The sequence below is a fragment of the Maniola hyperantus genome, chromosome 17 (genome assembly GCF_902806685.2).
Source record: "Maniola hyperantus chromosome 17, iAphHyp1.2, whole genome shotgun sequence".
In the NCBI taxonomy this organism is placed as follows: Eukaryota; Metazoa; Arthropoda; class Insecta; order Lepidoptera; family Nymphalidae; genus Maniola; species Maniola hyperantus.
Genome location: NC_048552.1, coordinates 3,266,216 through 3,287,237, shown reverse-complemented (window position 1 = coordinate 3,287,237; position 21,022 = coordinate 3,266,216). Strand labels below are relative to the sequence as shown.

The following is a 21,022-nucleotide window of genomic DNA, read 5'->3' as shown; positions in this document are numbered from 1 at the left end:
TGCATTTTTTTAACATAATATGCGATCAACATACAAAAATCCAGATAATATTATGGTAAAGGACGTTCAAGTCAAGCAAAGATATTCCAAATTAAAATTAGCCGCTAAATTCCAAAATATAATAAAAATGAGGAAACTTGACCACTTTAATATATAATTTCCACTTAACTTCCGAGAGACTAGATAGCTAATAGGAAAATCAGCCAAAGTCAATACAATATGACAGTATGAGGACCCTCAGGCAGTGAAGTGACGAATTTAATCACCACCACTATGATACCAGATATCACCAACTTTTTAGAAACTATCCATATTCCGTAATTTGAATGTGTTCTAAATCGATTAATGAAAATGAGTTTTTACCAACTCAGTAAATGAATATAGAAAATCTTCCCTCGGTCTCAATCAATACGTTCATCATCATCATCATGATCAACCCATCACCGGCTCACTACGAAGCACGGGTCTCCTCTCAGAGTGAGAAGGGTTTTGAAGGAACATTATGGAGAACTCTCAGGTATGCAGGTTTCCTCACGATGTTTTCCTTCACCGTTAAAGCAAGGGATATTTAATTAATTAAAACGCACATAACTCCGAAAAGTTAGAGGTGTGTGCCCGGGATCGAACCCTCGACCTCCGATTAGAAGGCGGACGTCCTAACTACTAGGCTATCACAGCTTACTTAATCAATACGTTAGTGAACAGAAATAACAAAAGAAATCTTCATAAACTTCGCCACTATCATAATTCATAGGACCCTCGATCGTTACTCAAAGTCTCTAACATGAAGTTTCAACATTAGTAATCAGTAAAGAAAATATTATCGCTCCTTATACTTGCTTTTACTTTCATTTTCATCTAAATTACTTCGTTTTATGATAATAATGGTGATTAGATGTGATTAGTTATTCCATATTAATGGGCGTGGCCGCCATTTAAGTGACGTCAGCACTAGACTGCAGTTTCAAGCTGCTGGTATATTTTTACTTAAATATAGGTACGTCAAATCACGTCAAAATGACGTCTTTTTGATGTTAATGAGACATGGTTCCAGCGCAATAGAAATTTACGGGACTTATATGTATAGATAATTAATTTGTATATTATACGACTGCCTAAAAAGAAGAAGATACATTTGTGTTTGGTAACATATTAATGAAGATATGGAGACAAAATAGTACCTACGGAGATTATTCTGCAGATTTTTAAAGAATTATTTAGAAAAATATTAATTATTAATTTTCTAGTAGTATTTAACAACTTCAATATACCCACTAACTTTGACGATGCATAAAGAAATATAATATATAGAAACCGACTTCAAAAACAGCTTAAAATCACCAATTTTTGTACACATACCTTTATTGAAATCAGGCGAGCGCTCATGAACCACCCGAAAAACGTTTTCAAAAACGTAACAAAATCTAAATATATAAAAGGAAAAGGGGGTTTGAAATTTGAGTAGTCCGCGCGGACGAAGTCGCGAGCATAAGCTAGTTATATTATAATTTGCCAACACAATAATGTTAAACCTATGAAACAGTACTACAGTTTCATTATTCTCATATTTCATTTTCATATATTATGCATTATCATAATAATTATAACGAACACGGAATGATCAATCCTTTGAATTGAATCAACGCTATCATAAAATTAAATTAAATCTGTAATAAAATAAACCATTACTGATAAAATTATATAGATAATTGTTACTGTGAATATTTTTACATTATCAGTTGGAATTATGTAAAATTGATGATGAATACTGGAAATTTTAATTATTTTATCATATCAGTTAGTATATTGTATTGTGTTATTTCAATTTTGCTTAATTTACTAGATTGAAATAGCTTTGACGTTAAATATGTTTTCCCTTTTTTATAATAATCTTTTTATTGTAAACTTTCTGTACCTACCTAATACCTATGTATTTATCCAATAATTTTGAGTAAAATAAAAGTCGTCATTGATGTATTTGGGAAATATATCTTTTAAAATAATTTCGTTGAATTTCAACTATTATTAAAAAAAAGTAGCTTGCCAAACTAATCATTTTGAATACATTTTTATTAAATCCCTTACGTAAGTGTTTCTATGCGGCATGGTACCAGAACGTTAACTTTACGTTAGGTTTTAATAATGTACTGTGGTAGGCCACAGGTCAAGGCAACATCGATATAAATGACAAGATATGCCCAAGCGAACAATATTTTTCACAGTTTTGGAACCAAATAAATCAGCGCCACCTCTTAGATACTAATGAACGACCCGTTTAAAATCCAGACGTCACTGAGGTTGCATTGGTGTTAAATAAACATTTTAGGACCAATGAATCGGTGCCATTTTGCTTGTTCAATGGATCTGTCCTTACGAAGTAATATATAAGTCAATGCAAGGCAACGACGGTCAAAGCCTCACCATACCAGACCAAACCATACCAGACCATTCTTTTTTGTAGACCACTGTGATTGCACTTACTACTATTTTTAGTATAAGAAAACTAGGTAGGTATAAAAAAACATAAGCCCTACAGTTTTTAGTGTTGCCTTTTAAAATGCAATCTTCGCTGGCGGACGGTAATATTAAATTTTTACATCCCTTTTTATATTCATCCGTCTCGGAACATAATTAAAAAGATACCTAATGAAATATTTCATAGCAAAATTTACAGCTTGCGCTTAGTTAATAATGTTTTCGTTTTGGTTTTTTAATTAATGCGGAATAAGTTGTTATGAAAAGGTAAATAAATAATGTACCTATCACTTAATAAGAACAACTTCTACATAACATCATAATACTCGTATTATATTATAATGAATTGAAATATTTAAATAATTCAGGGGTTACGACTACGATATTAATTAGTTGACTAAAACAAGTAGTAAGTATCTAAGTGTAGCATTAGGTGGTAAAAAGATAAAAGCGTTTACTTTTTTAGGGTTCCGTACCTCAAAAGGAAAAACGGAACCCTTATAGGATCACTTTGTTGACTGTCTGTCTGTCTGTCTGTCCATCTGTCTGTCAAGAAACCTACAGGGTACTTCCCGTTGACCTAGAATCATGAAATTTGGCAGGTAGGTAGATCTTATAGCTGACATTTGGGGAAAAATCTGAAACCGTGAATTTAGGGTTAAATCACACAAAAAAAATTAAATTGTGGTCATGAACTATAATTAGTATTTTCAACTTTCGAAGTGAGTGACTATATCAAGTGGGGTATCATATGAAAGGTCTTCACCTGTACATTCTAAAACAGATTTTTATTTATTTTTATGCATCATAGTTTTTGAATTATCGTACAAAATACGACTGTAGTATGGAACCCTCATTGCGCGAGCCTGACTCGCACTTGGCCGGTTTTTTTGAAGATAATAGGTATGTAGATACGTAATATGTAATGAACTTAAATCTATAAATTTAGTTAGGTATCTAAAGTTAAACGTTATTGAGTGAATATTCTCCTTTTTGAAGTCGGTATGAATTTAAATATTAGGTAGGTACATTGTTGTTGTCGTCGTTGAGTGAATATTCTCCTTTTGAAGAAGGTAACACAAAAACATCTCTTTTTAAACCAATCAAATAAAAAAAGCAGTTCGTAGGCCAGGTGTATTTCAGTGAGTAATTATTTTAAAACAGACACACCGAAATACGTAAAAAAATCGGAGAATCTTAATCAGGTAAAATTTGAAAACATTTATATGTAAATGTTTTCAAATGCTCCAATTATTTTGTAGGTATTTGAAATCGAAATTTTTCGAGGAATATTCAGTGTGAGAGTCTTTGGCGAAAAAAGCCTTTTTGTAAAAACGGTTATAACACAGAAAATTAACTGTAAACACTGCATGTTATTTTGATACCTCCATAATTTCCTTTTTCGCATGGTTTCCTACATTTTTGAACACAATACTTTATATAACTAACACTCCATAATATTATTGATATCATATTCTATGTCAAAAATTATGAATGGAAATTAACATTTTTTAAGCATAACCCTTTAAACTAATATTACACAACAATTAAAATCATACTATGTAATAATTTTTACAAATCAATCATTATTTTATAATGACCCTCATTTATAACAATTTACAGTCAGGAGCTCAATAATTTAATATAATTTAAAATACATACGATACAGTTTAAAATTTTATAAAGTTTAGTTTTGATTTTTTAAGCAAAATAGTTTATAATACTTCACTTTATAAGTAAGTACTCAATTCAGTATTTACATGGTCGTGAGAACCAATACACCAAAAACCTTTATGGCCTCAAGGAAACCGCTGTATTACATAATAATAAACGTATTTCACGACTGAAATCTAAAATGCTGCTAGGTCTTAATGACCCTTAATAATACAACCTTTGATAAAACTAATCTGTTTAAATACATGCATAAGGTATGCTAACAAACAAAAAATAATTCTCTAGATCAAAGTCAGAATTGAGTGTAAGCATGACGTAAAGTTAAACTCTTAAAGTCATGCATGCACGGCTTGTGTGGCGTTTTATGGAAACAACTTAGCATTATAATAACAGCAAAATGTGCCTATTCTTTGTATGAAGTTTTAAGAATAGGTACAATATTATGTGCATGACAAAAAGTCAACAACTTTAAGATATGCTGTAATAAACACAGAATACGAGTATTTTTTTAACTTTAATATTAATAAATTTATAAATTCATAAAATAGGTGAACTTTTAAATTAAATAGACCATAATTGGGTATTTTTTAAATCTTTAACTCTTACCGATTACCATCTACTTAGTCGTTGTAGCACCTCGGATTTAAGTCGTAACATACGCCGAATAAATTGTACCTATAGAAACTTCTACATATCAGTCTGCAGTGTAAAATTTATTCTAATTGTATTGACTTAGAGTTTAAATTGCTATGTTGGTTCTTCGTTCGCATTACTGTGGTTGCTTCCATTCAGTTTCACCCTCAAAGCAGTGTTTGATGATAAACCAGTTGTGGTAAAATCTTCATCTATTGAGTTGAGTTGGGAATAAACCGTTCTTGGGAAAGGCGTTAGGTGCTTACGTCTTTTTGATCTTAGCTGAAAAGATATAAACTTCGTAAATAAATAAGGAAAATGGTCTAAGAAAAGATTAGAGGGGTTATATTCGCAAAGCATTTTGTTGGCTGGACAATAAACTTTTTTATTCATAGTTTGGGCTTTTTCGAAGTAAGAGACGCTAATACATCTAAAGACTGCCGAAAATACCTAAGTTGTAAATAATTGTTTTATACGATTAATAATTCGACGTAGGTTGAAATACTAATAAATACAAAAAAAAATTAGAGGATACCTTTTGTGTGTTAACCTTAAGTTTCAATGCAATATTAAAAATCCAAAATCCTACAAAATATATTCTATCTCATCCTAAAACCTTAAAAACATCAATTCATCGTCATAGCATACTATTCTATCATCACCATTATCGTAGCATACTAGTCGAACGGAATAGAGTTATCTGAAGCAAAATTCATACCACTACCCCATAATCTGCTTCCTTTTTTATTTTTATAATAATTTTGTATCTAAAATAATACAGTCCATCCAGACTCCTTGATAAGCAAAATAATTTTTGAATGACGAAAGATTAACAAAATCTATTTGTGTGCTACAACTATTACAAACTTCAAATTTCAGTGGAATTACTTCAATTCGGAATTAATTCCGCCTTTATACCGTATTAAAGCTCTCGCTTCTCGATTAGGTATAAAGTTTTTCAGACGACAAAAAGAACAATAACGCAGAGGTTTTATGCGGAGCGCAAATAAAACTCGGGAATAATTTCTTTGAGAACCCGCCTCTGGCGCTTATATCTTTTTGGTTTATTGCGAAACAAAAACGTGACGTTTTACAAGAGAGGTCGTGTATAACAATTTCTGTCTGATAAACCATGCCCGATTTTTCCAACGTAGTTTTATCATTAAAAAAATTGTGCCAATTTTTGAAAATTCTTCTATAAAACTTAAAGCTAGCCTTATCTAATTACTACACAAATCAAGCTCGCGTGGAATGGTGCCAAGAATAATGTCTGTATTTTTCCAGCCGGGCTGATCCGTTGGGCAAAAAATGAGCCAGCCCTTCTGCCACCAGATGGGGCTATTAATCGCGGTGAAATGTCTCGTATTTTTTTCAGCACTGGCTTTCAGGGTCTCCACGGCAAACGGAACAAAAGTGTAACTCTCGATAAAAGAGGCATCCTTGCGCCGGTTGCCATTAAATGAGAATCTTTCCTCTTACATTAACTGAGCTATCTTTTACGCATCCTTGCACAATAAAGAGTCACCCTTAGCACTATCATAGCGACGGATATCGCGACTGTCGCTCCAGTATCAGTAGGATCAATAAATCACGGTCTCAGATATTCTGCGAGTCCGTTGCATAGTCGACAAAAATCTGTGCCTGTGAAAATGATCCAACGGGTAAGTTAGAACTTCTGCTAAATGAGAAGATGTTAGGCCATTCTCATATCAAATTATGTAACGTTAATTATAACTTTAAAACTGATATAAAGTGTTTCGATTTTGAAGATTTTTGTATATTCATGGTCTCTTATTTCAGTCACATCTTGCGACGCGGGTATGATAGTTTAGAGAAGTTGATTGTTACGAGCAGCTCTGAGACTTATATATTACTGACTGACTGAGACAGAGTGAACTAACTGAGGGCATGAGATCTAGCGGTCACGCAACAACAAAAATATTAATTAAAAAATATTGTTTGATTAGCTAATACAGTCAAAACCACGACGCGTGCGCGAAATGAATCCCTTTGAAAAAGGACCCCGGATGAGTTCGAAACTAGTCGGACTAACGTCGATTAAAAACGTGAGTAAAGCCGTAGGTGTAGGATATGTGTAAAGTTTTATACCATCGTAAAAATTGCCAGTGACAGAAGAAAATGGTTAGAAAAGGAAACGTTTTTCATTTAAAAAATTGACTATATTGTAGGGGATAAAAACCTGAAGTAACAGCAAACTAGCACTCCAAAAAAAAGAGAACTTTTCTCTTATATTAACTCAGCGTTTCCGCGTCACCCTAAGACCCACCCTAAGAACAATCATGGCGGCGGATATCACCACAACCGTCGCGCTAGCGCTAGAATATGATTAATAAATCACGACCCCAGATGGTTATGGGGTCCGTTGTATAGTCGACAAAATGCTATGCCTATACTATGAAATAAGTTGTAACTTAAGTCCAAAAGTCTGCGAGTTCTAACTCGCGGACTTTTGGACTTAAGACTGCACTTAAACAGTAAAGTTAATGCGACCTACACCCTCTTTACTGAGCTAGTAGCCAGGTTTTAACCTGGCTCTGTAGGAAATAAAAAACCTGAAGTAACAGCAAAACAAAAGGGGAATTTTCTCTTAGATAAATTCAACTATCGTTTCCGCGTTTTTGCACAGTACCGTCACTTTGCTTTATACTCACCCTAAGCGCTATAATCGCAGCGGATATAACCACAACCGTCGCGCTAACACTGAGTATGATCAATAAATCATGACCCCAGATATGTGTGGGGCCCGATGCGTTGTCGACAAAAAATGACGCCGTCATACGTGTGCCTATGTTGTCGGCTATGCGTCGCTTGCCGGCTGAGGAGCCGTTGAGGCAACCACCTGGAAAACAAGTGGGAAATTAGTGAATAGGGTCTTGGACTGTAGTAATAAAATGACGTGATTTTTTGTATAGCTAGAATTCATTTTTAAGAGAATAATTTAAAAATCATGATTTTTATTCATTTTTTAAATAATTAATTGTTGACATCACGAAGAAAGCGATTAATGACTTCACATGACGCAAACGACAAATATTTTTCAAACTTTTAACATAAAAATAATATTAAAAAATTCCGTACAGCGTGACGTTCATGGTAAAAAATAATGTGTCACTAAACAGTACATACAATTCCTAAAAAATCAAAGTGGCGGATGCTATGCGCTTTAATGTGCGGACTGAAAAAATGCAGTGCAAACCACAGTCAGGGGTTTTTTTAAATTGCTTTACTCACCCATATCTCTATCACAATGGCAACAATCTGACGACTGATTAGTATTTAAAGGGAATGAACCCATGCTCTCCGTACAACACGGCAAGCACTTGTGATTCACTCTGAAAAAAAAACATTAAAACAGTGAAAGACTTCAGTCATTGAGGGTCCGGACCGGAGAGGCCCGAACCATTTCTCTCTGAAGATTTTATAATATCGCTTGAAAGAGAATAATAATATCTGCATACCAAGCAGAACCAGCGTGACAATCTTAGATAAAGTATGCCATTTTTGTGGAAATCTGACAGAATAAGCGTCAGCTCGACTTTAGCTTTTCTGCTTACAGTAGAATTTCAAAATATTCTTATGTGCTTTACCATTGCACATATTACTTTTTGAGATAAAGTAAAAGTACAAATTGCCGAAATAACAAAAATATTCTTAGTAATGGTTATTAATTTTATGGACATTAATAATTGTAGACGTCCGTAAGCTCAACTTGCATTTTTTTGACAAAGGTTATTCCAATCTTAAATTAAGTATGCCAAGTTTATGAACAACGCTTGTTTGTGGCTTTTTTGTTAATAAAAAATCAAAATTTGTGAGAGAGATGTGTCGCAATGGTTATGCTAGGGCTGGAGATGTTACTGTTACGAAAATATGTCAATGATTTAAAATGTTATGAATGAATGATGCATTTAAAATTTTAATGTCTCATTTCTGCTTAAATTATGTAATTAATTAATTCAACGAAAGATAAGATTAGATAAGGCTAGCTTTAAGTTTTATTGTAATATAAAAAAAAAAAAAATTCAACGAAATCGTTTCGTACATTATTCATGAAACATATTAAAATCTTCAATGAATTAAAATGTATTTATTTACGACTTTTGTAACTGTAATAAATAATTAAAAATGACGGGAAATGTAGTGAACAAGTGAAGCTTTAGAAGCCTTAGACGTGTAAGCTTTTTAATTAATTATTATGGATTCGTTAGAGCCAGCGAGCACCACGGTGCGGTAAGTTCGTTTTGTATTTAAACGTATTAAAATCCGATGCGGAGTAAAATTATTCCGAAGTGCGCGCGTTTCCATATAGTTCTATAGTTCACAAATTATGCGGAAAAAAAACGTACGGAAATTTGCCGTGGTGCGCCCCAGCACTTATTCTATTAAGTACGTAACCAAAAAACTGAAGGTACTGAAGTTACGTCTTCTATTATGGAGATGTTGACATGATAGTGTTTGTCCATCCATATTATAACATCGCACCAACAAACACACGCGTTACTTGAGCTAACTTGAAAAGTTAAGTACATAGATCACTATATACTAGTTAAGTACACTTGGGCCTCAAAAGCCATTTATCATCATCTATAAGTCCCGCAAATTGCTAATTCGCGTGGCCGCCATTTTAGTGACGTCAGCACTAGACTGAAGATTCGAGATGATGGTATATTTTTATGTCGGCTGACGGCGACGTCATTTCGATGTTAATGAGACATGGTTCCAGCGCAATAGCAATTTGCGGGACTTATACCATTTCGTTAATATGATATTTTTATCAGACTGAACTAGAGTGAGGAAACTCTCGTTCTGATCCTGAATTGACGATATGCCGAGGCTATAGTGACGTGAAATCAAAGAAAAATTATTGTACCTAGCGCTAAATATACTAACATTTGACGCCTGTCAGTGACGTTAAAACCTTGACGTTTTGTTGGAAGTTCCGTGGATGTTCCCTAATTGTCGTGAACTGTGTTAATGCTATGAATAATGAAGGTCAAATACAGTTTCTTACCTGTCTAAACGTAATGGATGAGCGCAAGTTACACAACTAGTAGGTCCGGACCCCGAGCAAGACCTGCAGGAATCATGACATGGACGGCAAGTCCTCGTTCTAGGCTCATAATACTGCGAGCTAAGGCACTCCACACATAAACCACTTTCCAGAGAAAAATGCGGTGGGCAGGAGGTACACCGCTGAGGGCCAGCGCCGTGGCAGTCTTGGCAATAGTGGTGACATCTTCGACAACTGTCACCCCATGTAAAAAAGTTTTGCGGACACTCCGGTCTACATTCCCCAGCTGCCAACCTCCAATCTGGAGGACAAGATGCGCATTGATCTCTCCTTGGGCCCGTACAAGTCTCACAGGATAAGTAGCATTTCGAACAAATCCCTTCATCAGGGTAGTATCCTGACGCACAAATCGCCCGACACGTCCCCGATTGCAACCTCAAAGAAACAGCGCATGACGTACAGTTCAATCTTGACACACAGTTCGTACAAGTGTGAGGACATCGGGCACAACTACCCGCAGTTTGGTGATACCCTTGTCCGCATTCCGCTACGCACCTAAAACGAAACTTTTGTTAGTCGAATTCTCGACACGGGTATAGAAGGGTAAAGGGTTCGCCTTAATAAAGAGCCCTCACCTCGATCCCTGCAATAACAACGGGCTTGAACAAGATAAACAGTTCCACTCATTCGATCCGCTACATTTCTCGCAAGTGGAATGACAGTTTTTGCAACGTCCTCCTTCGTAATATTCGTCTGTAAACAAAAAGTTTTTTAAACAAAGGGCTGTGACGGCGAGGCGTAAAAGCTTCGGTATGTTAAATTGACATTTTTCAACCCCGGTTCGCGTTTGTATAGAAATGCTTTGTGCTGCTTTGTGTCGCATTTCGTACTGTTTCTTGCAAAATGTGAAAAGAGATTTTGTCATAACGTAATTCTAGGATTGTCGGTTGATGTTTTAAGTTTTACTATAGTGGTATACAAAGAATCAAAAATTAAACTAACATTAACTATTGCTGCTTACTATTTAATTGCAATAACTATGGATACAAACACTTCCTTTATTCAGTTTATTTTCTAGAAACTCAATGCTTTCCAATTCAAAAGCAGCGCAAATAAAGTTAGTGAATATACTCACTAGCATCACATTTTTCATTCCCGTCCGGCTGACAATTTCCTCTTTTATCCAAAATCCATTTCTCTTGGCAAACAGAACACACTGAATATGTGCAAATTGAACATCCAATCGGGCACCTAAAAACAACATAAACATTTATCTTTCAAAATGGTAACTGCGGGCAATAAGACAAGGATAAATCTGGGTTAGTACTTACGGTATACATTCTCTTTTTTGTACGTCCGCGTAACTCCCGGTGGGGCATTTAGATACACAAAGACCCTTGAATGCATAATCGCCGATTCGACATGAAACACATCCTGTTTCACTTGGCCCGTTACACGATTCGCAAGATTCATGGCATTTCATGCAACCTAATTCGTCTTCTTGAAATGTACCAGGCGGACACATTGCCAAACATGATCCGTTATACAGAACATAGCTATGGGCGCAAGAAGAACACATGTCAGCCTTATCTGAACATGTATAACAGTGTTCTGCGCAAGGAAAACATGCGTTTGCATCTTGATCTTCATAGTACCCATCAGGGCATTGTTGTAAACACACAGCTAAATCGACAACAAGAAGGTGAGCAGGGGCACATGTTAGACAGGAATCTTGTCCCGCCCCAGCACAAGTCTCACAAGATTCATGGCATGGCCAACAAACTCCACCCTGATTAACAAAACTCCTCGGTGGACATTTGGAAACGCAAGAATTGTCCAAGCGATAATGTTTGCAAGCAACACACTGCGTCGGCCCTTTACCATAACAGCCCTGAGAATCGCACTCTGGGTCACAAAGCCTTTGCACTTGCTTATCATTTGCGTCAGCCAAAACATTTTTCCTCTGAGCCGATGGAATATTTTTTTGGTAACTACGTCTATCTGAAATGCCCAGCTCGATTTCATTGAGAAAGTGGGAATATTCCGAAGCGTCGTATACATCATTAATATGATAAGGCTTCTCCTGTTGTTGAGCGTTATTGGAGTTGTAATAACTTTTATTTCGTAAACGTATTGGATCCGTGGCTGTACCGTAGAAAATAAGCTGCCATTTTTTCAATACTCCTGGCTGGGTAACGTGATTATTTCCCGCGTTTATTATTTGAAGTGTCCATCGTCCCTCCGCATTTTCGCCCCAAAAATGTACACTTAAGAATGGCCAATCGTCGAAGTTCGAACTAGTGGCATCGTGCGTCCTTTCCAACAAAAGGGTCGACGTAGTACCCATTGGTGAAGTAAGCAGTATCCGTAAATTTCCTCTAGGAAAAAAGCTCAATGAAATTTTACATTGAACATGTTCCAAAAATCTGACCTCGTTCATCGTTTCACTACAGCCATTCACGTCCATGTGAACAGATAGCGTATAGCCAAAGGAAATTTCGATCGACCTGTCCTCGTTTATTTCTTGAGACTTACAAATGTGTTGCGGCGGTACATTTAGCCATTGTTCTGCAAGAGAAACCATTTGACCAGCGTCCATAAGTCCGTAGCCAAATTTATGACTTACTTTTCGTTTCACACCATTAACAATCCACCCTCCCTCTTTATCTAACGGCTGCGACCTGGAAGTCATTACGATGAGATGTTGCATGTCTCTCCATGTAAGCAACGAGTTTGCTTCTAATGCCAGAGCACAGATTCCCGCCGCTAGAGGTGCCGATGCCGATGTGCCCGTATGGTCTACTGTACAAATATGGTCCGGCCGCAACAGAACATCCATGTCAACAGTCGCTACGCTTTTATCTCTACCAGGAGTACCTGAACTATACGTCGAAGCTAATGTAGAGGAACATTCTTCTAAATACCAAGGCTTATAACCTCCTTGAGTAGCGCTAGAAATCGATATAGTAAATATGCTATTCGCATAGCCATCACAGTTGCAGGAATCAGTATGCCGCCCTCCGTTTCCTGATGCCCATATAAAAATAGACCCTTTCCCTCCTCTGCCATTCGTTACGCCGTTTATAAAGGCCCTGGAACAAAAAAGGTGTTTATAATGAGCTCGCCGGCAGCTATCTCTTTTAATAGTATTTAGACAATACCTTCTAGCTAAGGGGCCAGGTCCGTCGACAGTTTTCCCGTCGTCCTCGGGTCCCCAGGAAGCGCTATAGATGTCTATGTGGTGTGTATTGAAGCCGAGCGCTTTAGCTTCCACTGCGTCGTTAACTAGGCCATCCAGCATTCTAATGCCTCCTATGCTGGCATTGTACGCGATGCCTACGCCACAGTATTTGTTGTAGGCGACCGCAGCGACTTCACCCGCGCATCGGGTGCCATGTTTATTATCTCCATTATCCTGGGGCGTAGGGTCCGTATCGTTTCCGTTTATGTCCGTTGATGCTGCTGGATCCTACATAATATTGTTATTATGAAAATAAATATTTTCAAAGAAACACTGTCTGTCTGTATGTCTGTCCGTTCTTGTCTGCCGTGTCTGTCAAAAAAACCTATACTTAGGGTACTTCCCGATGACCTAGAGTCATGAAATTTGGCAGGCAGGTAGGTCTTATAGTACAAATAAAGGAAAAAATCCGAAAACTGTGGATTTGAAGTTACATCCCAAAAAAAATATGTGTTAATGAACAAATAATTAGTATTTTCAATTTTCAAAGTAAGATAACTATACCAAATGGGGTATCATGTGAAAGGGCTTTACCTGTATATTCTAAAACATTTTTTTAATTTATTTTTATGCATAATAGTTTTTGATTTATCGTGCGAAATGTCGAAAAAAAACCCGAATACGGAACTATCGATGCGCGAGCCTGACTCGCATTAGGCCGGTTTTCCTTTTTTATAACTCAACATTAATAATTATTTTCCCTCTCCTTTTTGGTGTGCAATATGTAAAGATTTTTGTTTTTTTTTACTATAACAATAACTCATATGATATTTCACATTTCACATTCGGTATAAAAATCCACATTCAGAAATTCAACTATATCAATATTTATGAACGAAGTATTATTTTTTCTGATGGAAGCACGGGAAACGGGTTTATATTTTTTTTTATCTCTACAATAATAAAAGGTATAATAAAACAAGGATGTAGCGTAAAACAAAGTTCCTTTAGTTACTTATTTTATTTTACGGAATTTTCTATTTCACCCTTCCCAAATATTATTTTCACTTAGTTCTTTTGCAAAGGAATTTCATTTTTTCTGCTAAAAGTTCCTTGGAAGTAAAAAAAAAACATCTTTAATAATTTCAAAGTGAATTTATGTTATGCAGTTTTTATTTATATATTTTTTAGTGTTCCGATCACTTTGTAGTCTGGTTGTCTGTCAAGAAACCTATAGGGTCCCATTGACCTAGAATCATCAAATTTGGCAGGTAGGTATAGGTCTTATAGCAGACATAAAGGGAAAAAATCTGAAAACCCTGAATTTGTGGTAACATCATAAAAAAATTAAATGTGTTCATGAACAAATAATTAGTAAGTATTTTAAACTTTCAACGTAAGATTACTATATCAAGTGGAGTATCATATGAAAGGAGTATACCTGCACATTTTATTTATTTTTATGCATAATAATTTTTCGATATATCGTGCAAAATGACGAAAAAATACGATTGTAGTACGGGACCCTCGGTGCGCGAGTCAGACTCGCACTTGGCCAGGTTTTATAGATATAAACCGACTCTAATAATATTGGTAAGTCGTAACCCAACCCTTCAAAATAATACAAAAATGAATTAAGTACTCATAAATACAAACAATATCCAGACACAATAATCTTAGATTGTAATAGATATTGAAACCGTAAATGTAGGTATCTAAAAGTCCCTTTAAGGCCATGTAACTTAAGTACTTAGGAGTAGGGGGGAGCAATAACCCAACCCGTGAACATAGTACGAAGAAGCCACTGTATTGGCAATGCTTAGCTTAAGCATGATCACACAAACGACAAATATGTCGCTAGACAAAATGCTGCTCAGCTTCAGTCTTTAAAACTAGAAGTTTGTAACTAATCCGAGGCCTAGGCGCTTGCCTAGAAGATGCCTATTCACTCTTGACTTGAAGGTACCCATATATAAATGTTCAAAGATAACGTACATAGTTCTGCAGCAGATCCGGGTGGTTAGGTTGTATCCCGTCATCCAGTATAGTGATAACGACGCCTTTCCCCGTGTAGCCTTTCCTCCAAGCCTGCCCCACGTTCATGTCTAGCCCGTCCGCTGCCCCACCGTTCTGAAAAACAATCCTTATCAGCTACACTTGCTAGGCATCAAAGATTTGGGGGGCCCTGTCGTCTGTCAGTTTTTTGAACTATGTGCCCCGCCCATTGCTACCTCGACTACACAACCCGTTGAGCTATCTGGATTACTCTGGGTTTTCTTCCTCCAATATTAGATCTGGTGCTAGAATGGCGACTTCGGACCAAAAAGCGCAACATTTGTAGTCATCCCACCCAACCCCATTAGGTGGACAGACGACATGTATCGAGTCGCAGGGAGCCACTAGATTCAGGGTGTGCAAGACCGCGGTGTTTGGTAGTCCCTGCAAGAGTCCACTGGTCCAGTCTGGTCCAGACTATCTTCTTCTCTTCTTGGGTTTTCTCTCTTCTTCCAGGCTATCTCCAGACATCTACCGGGTGACGATGTCGAAAGATTTGTGATGTCTAGGCTAAATCTCCCGGGCAATGGTGAATGCTGAGATCTAATAATTAGGAGGTCCCGGGATATTATCTTATTAATGGTTCTATTAAGGAGTTTTTTTTATCCATTACTAGCTGCCCCGGCGAACTTCGCACCGCCTAACAGTCGATTCTTTTTCAGGTAATTTTTAAATTTTTCTCTCCGTAAGAACCATCCTCGTACTTCAAGGAATATTATAAAAAAAGAATTAGCGAAATCGGTTCAGCTGTTCATTTTTATATACAGAAAAATAATAGGCGAACGCTTGTCTACTATGACATCTGGAGGAAAATGATGATGTGGCCTAAAATGGGACGCGTTTACCTAGAAGATGTATGTGATAAAAAACACTTACTAAGTACCACTGCTCTTTGAACAGTGGGTCTGGAAAGGACGGCGTGCTGGATTGCCGCATGACATGCCGCGGGTCGTGGTCCCGTTTCGTTCTTCTTAGCTCTGTTTGCTGCATCACCCATCTTACCTAGAACAAACACAGTGCTGAGCCGAAGTTATGTAAACCTGCCTTTACACGGCACATATCTAGGAGGTGAAGACCTGTTAAGTAGGTACCTATGTATTAATATTATTGTATTAAGGACTTAATAAAAAAAACTTCTGACATTTTATGATGGGAGATAAATAACAATGGATTTGTACACTTGCATTTGGTAAGTGTTTGTTATCATAATTATTTTGAGACAAACACCAAAGTATGAACTAAATTTTTTCAACTCATTTTGACCTTTGAGCATTACAGCAATGAACTATGAAGCTATATATTTTGTAAATGATTGTCTCAAATATTATAGCTTTAGATTTTTTCATTTATTTATGACTAACTTATGCTCGCGACTTCGTCCGCGTGGACTACACAAATTTCAAACCCCTATTTCACCCTCTTAGGGGTTGAATTTTCAAAAATCCTTTCTTAGCCGATGCCTAAGGCATAATAGCTATCTGCATGCCAAATTTCAGCCCGATCCGTTCAGTAGTTTGAGCTGTGCGTTGATAGATCAGGCACCTTTTCCTTTTAAATATATTAAGAAAAGATAAATTTTCTATCATGAATATCTTTGATTTAGTGTGTAACGATGAGGCTAGCTTAAAGCCCGTAAAACATCAAGAACCAATCACTAACCATATTATTAAAAATGCGAAAGTGTATGTATTTGTTGTTTACTGGTTTGTCTTTCAATTGAAATTCCATTCAAATAAAACCTAAATTCACCCGAAGTCACGGACATCACATCATCTAGTGTCTTATATTCCTTCCCTAACTAACCGTGAAGTTTAACACTCAATAGCACTTAAAGTCAGTAATGTACTATTAAACTGTGGTACTATACTATAGTTTAAGTTGTTTAGTTGTTTCAAAGACTTCCGCTTGCTACTGTAATGTAAATAGCCTTAATATGCAGCTGCAATCGCAAAAGCCCCGATTTGCATAAATACTCGATTGGAAGTGAATCGATAAGAGCAATATGGCGGAACTTATGCACCGTATGAAGTTTAGTAGTTCATTTTACTGATATGAATTAAATAACTGCGTCTTTTCTTACTTAAAAAATAATAAATTTGTAGAATAAAAATATTTTTTACCACAAAAACTTTTACAATTAATACTTTTAAATCGTCAAAATAATGTTTTTCCTGACGTGATTTGTAATTTCTTGCGAAAATAAACAATAAATTAGACTTTATACTTTGACGGAAGATTTTTTACACCTTTATTACCTGTTATTTCCCAAAGCCACCGTGATCCAAACAAACACCCAAAGTCCAAACAAACGTTCCTCCCTGAGTTAGGGACAATATGTAGAGAAACTTTCAGCTTTTATAAAATAACGAAGGTCTGGCATGCGCTTACTCTATTAGTTAGTATTACAGATGAGCGAATTTATCTGTGGTTAGTATATAACGTAAGTTTTAGTGTACGCTAAACCTGAAAGTATCAGTTTGTTCAGAGTCAGTGACGGAATCGATTGCAATCATTTTTACTGCCGGTTATATTTTGACCAAAAAATACTTTAAAATTCTGCAAGTTTGAACACCGAGTTGAATGACCGCATGTACCAGCTGATTCGAGCCGCGCAAGCGGGAGCGCGCACTATTGATGCCAGCCGTCCCGTTCGCTCACAGCGGCTAGCTTGGGGTGACCATGTTTTTTGAGAACAACGACTCACAACAAGCTTATAACTTCGTAAATTTTTATTATATACTAGCTGCCCCGGCGAACTTCGTACCGCCTAACAGTCGATTCTTTTTCAGGATTAAAAAAAAAAAATCTCTCCGTAAGAACCATCCCCGTACTTCAAGGAATATTATGAAAAAAGAATTAGCGAAATCGATTCAGGTGTTCTCGAGATTAGCGGTCAGCAACACATTCAGTGATTGATTTTTATATATAGAGATTTTGAAATTTTGTAATATATATTTTTATGTAAAAATATTCGATACATGTTTCGGTTTTTGCGTCAACTAAAACTAACGTTGTATTTTTATAATGGGCTAGCTTATGCTCGCGACTTCGTCCGCGTGTACTACACAAATTTCAAACGCCTATTTCACCCCTTAGGACTTGAATTTTCAAAAATCCTTTCTTAGCGGATGCCTACGTTATAATAGCTATCTGCATGCAAAATTTCAGACCGATCCGTCCAGTAGTTTGAGCTGTGTGTTGATAGATCAGTCAGTCAGTCAGTCAGTCACCTTTTCCTTTTATATATTTAGAAGATATCACTCACGATAGATGAAACGCTAAAATAAGCACTCTTAAGTTGATATATTTAAAATTATTATTTTATAGTCAAAACTAAAACAACTCAATTAGGAACTAAACTTATCGAACGTAGTACATAAATATCAAATAGCTACTCCTGTGGATATAGTAACCGATAAAAGTTAAGTTCGCTACTGGAACGGTGTACTATTTCTATGTTAATGTACTGCTGCACTATTTTATCTACTTGATATGTTTCGACTCACGTGTCTTTAGAAACTATCGGTTTTCGTACGGTAATATGATATTAGTATAGTATATATTATTGTATGCATGAATTTCTGAATTAAAATATCTATACATTTTGCAATCCTTGTCCTGATCAACTGATTGGTGGACTGACTGACTGAATGTTCGAAAAGGTGTGTTAAGTCTGCCAGTTCATACTATTTGGCTTAGGCTTAAACCCTACTCCTTCTAAGAGGAAACCTGTGCTCAGTAATGGGTTGGCGATGGGTTGATTATGGTGATGAATGTGACGTCATCGCTAGTAGTTAACTTCTCACAACAGCTATAGGTTTAGAAAGACGTAAAAGACTGTCTAGGTCCCAGTTAGCCTGTTAAGAAACTTAAAAAGACTCAAGACTAACAAGAAACAGCCAAGGAGTAAAAAATCTACAATACAAACATACACATTGCATTCTTGCCATTTGAACTGCCACACTCGTCAAAGCAAGCGACTTTAGCTCAAGAAGATAACAATAAGCAAAAGTGCAACGAACTTGTAAGTACAGTACGCGACCGAAAGTAATGTACATCGACCTTTTAAATATAAATAAATAAATAAAAATCTTTTTCATTCAAATAAACTTTTACAAGTACTTTCGAATAGTCGGATGCATCTACCACTGGTTCGGAATGCCTTTAGAAGGAAATTGCAGATTTGTAGAGCGTTGTCCTTGTCGTTGAGACCGACAAAACGTCATATTGGTATGAGTGACAGAGACAACGCTCTACAAATCCGAAATGTCATTCTAAAGGCATGATGTAGGTACGATATAAGTGTACTTGTCATTACATCAGTGCAAATGGTAGGTATGGCTCCACTGTCGGGATTCGGCAAATGATTCGTGACATCGCAAATTGGGTTGCCAGTCTGCACATTGGCACTAACCCGAATGGATGGCGCGAATACTGGATTTTTTAATCCCGCGGAAATTCTTTGTTTTTCCGGGATTTATCTAATGCACCACAGTAATGAATATTCGCTGTGACAAAACCTCGCATCTCTCGGCTGGCTGATGCCAAACCTATTTAAAAATTAGTTGATGCCCGCGACTTCGTCTGCGTGGATTTAGGTTTTTAAAAACCCCGTGGGAACGCTTTGATTTTCCGGGATAAAAAGTAGCCCATGTCACTCTCCAGGTCTTAAACTATACCCATGCAAAAGTCACGTCGATCCGTTGATCCGTTGGGACGTGATTGAAAGACAAACCAACAAACCAATAAACCAACAAACAAACACACTTTCGCATTTATAATAGGGGTAGTGATTCGCCTAACACAAAACATTTGCTGTATCCTGAATAGTATCGCCTGTTGATTTGCCGAATGCCAAATTATCGTAAAAGTCTGAACTCGTATCGTTTGGATAGTGATAGTGGAACCGTACCATAAGATGCGGTTAAAGCAAACCCTGAAGCGTTCGTTGATCTCTTGAATAGACACCAAGATTGTCGACAGACGAATCAAGTTTATATCAAGCAAACGCTCTGAATTGAAGTGCTTGATTAAATTTCGGATACGAAATAAAGTGTTTTATTATATTTTCGCTAGCTGACGTCCTTCAGCTCGCATGGTTAAGCCTGAGGCAAACAGAACGCCGAGCGGTACAGCGGCACCATGTCCAACACGACTCATAGAAGATATAATACAAGGGATTTGTGATTATACAGGTAGTTTAAACTACCGTGAGTGATTTCCATTATAAATACTATCTGTCCCGGCTTACTCACGTAACCGTAACGTGGCTTACTCATGGGCGTGCGCGGACGGACTCCCTTGAAAAAGGACCCCGGATGGGTTCGAAACTAGTCGGGCTAACGTCGACTACACACGTGAGTAAGCCGGGACAGATAGTATTTATACAGGTAGTATTTAGAATGCTAGCAAAAACTTAACGCTATTATTAAACATTTAATATTTTATTATCAATGGTTAACAAATAAACTATATTAATAAACTTAAATCTAAAAAAAAACAACATTAAATTAAAACTAAAATAAATTAAATTAAATCTACTATTAAACTACATCGACACAATCCAATACCAATAACCATTTGACTTATACTTGTAGTTTCAATATTTTTCAAACTCACAATGTATAGCTAAAGCTGGAGGTCTATGCCCTACCTACGACGTGCCATTGACCCCGTGGCATCTATCTATGCAAAAAATCACGCCGATCCGTTGCTTCGCTGCAACGTGAAAGGACAAATCAACAAACCAATAAACCAACAAATAACCAAAAAAAAAAAAATTGCTTACATATAATATGGGTAGTCATTTTTGTAAACTATAAATACATTTCTTTAACATTATATTATATTAATGAATATACTTAGAATACAAAACCGAAATACAGTAAGCACAATACTAAGTTTATAATAGTACATTGGGCTACCCTACATTCAGTATCCTACCGTCAATTTCCGTTACGCCACCGCAGTCA

General features: G+C 36.5%; 1 protein-coding gene across 2 annotated transcripts in view; it reads right to left on the bottom strand.

Annotated features, from left to right (window-relative positions):
• Positions 1-3,266: 3,266 nt before the first annotated feature.
• The window catches only part of LOC117989987 (furin-like protease 2), a 47,919-nt gene continuing 30,163 nt past the window's right edge, over positions 3,267-21,022 (bottom strand). Inside the window, exons 3-12 of one of the 2 annotated variants that reach the window (XM_034977401.2) lie at positions 15,927-16,052; positions 14,991-15,125; positions 12,976-13,283; positions 11,146-12,906; positions 10,950-11,065; positions 10,450-10,567; positions 9,815-10,369; positions 8,035-8,135; positions 7,455-7,642; positions 3,267-5,064 (exon numbers count right to left, since the gene is read on the bottom strand). In XM_034977401.2, coding sequence (XP_034833292.1) covers positions 4,897-5,064; positions 7,455-7,642; positions 8,035-8,135; positions 9,815-10,369; positions 10,450-10,567; positions 10,950-11,065; positions 11,146-12,906; positions 12,976-13,283; positions 14,991-15,125; positions 15,927-16,052 — 3,576 coding nt within the window. In that variant the 3' untranslated portion in view covers positions 3,267-4,896. Of the gene's footprint in view, positions 5,065-7,454; positions 7,643-8,034; positions 8,136-9,814; positions 10,370-10,449; positions 10,568-10,949; positions 11,066-11,145; positions 12,907-12,975; positions 13,284-14,990; positions 15,126-15,926; positions 16,070-21,022 lie in introns of both variants that reach the window. The other variant, XM_069504394.1, reaches the window with a different exon arrangement.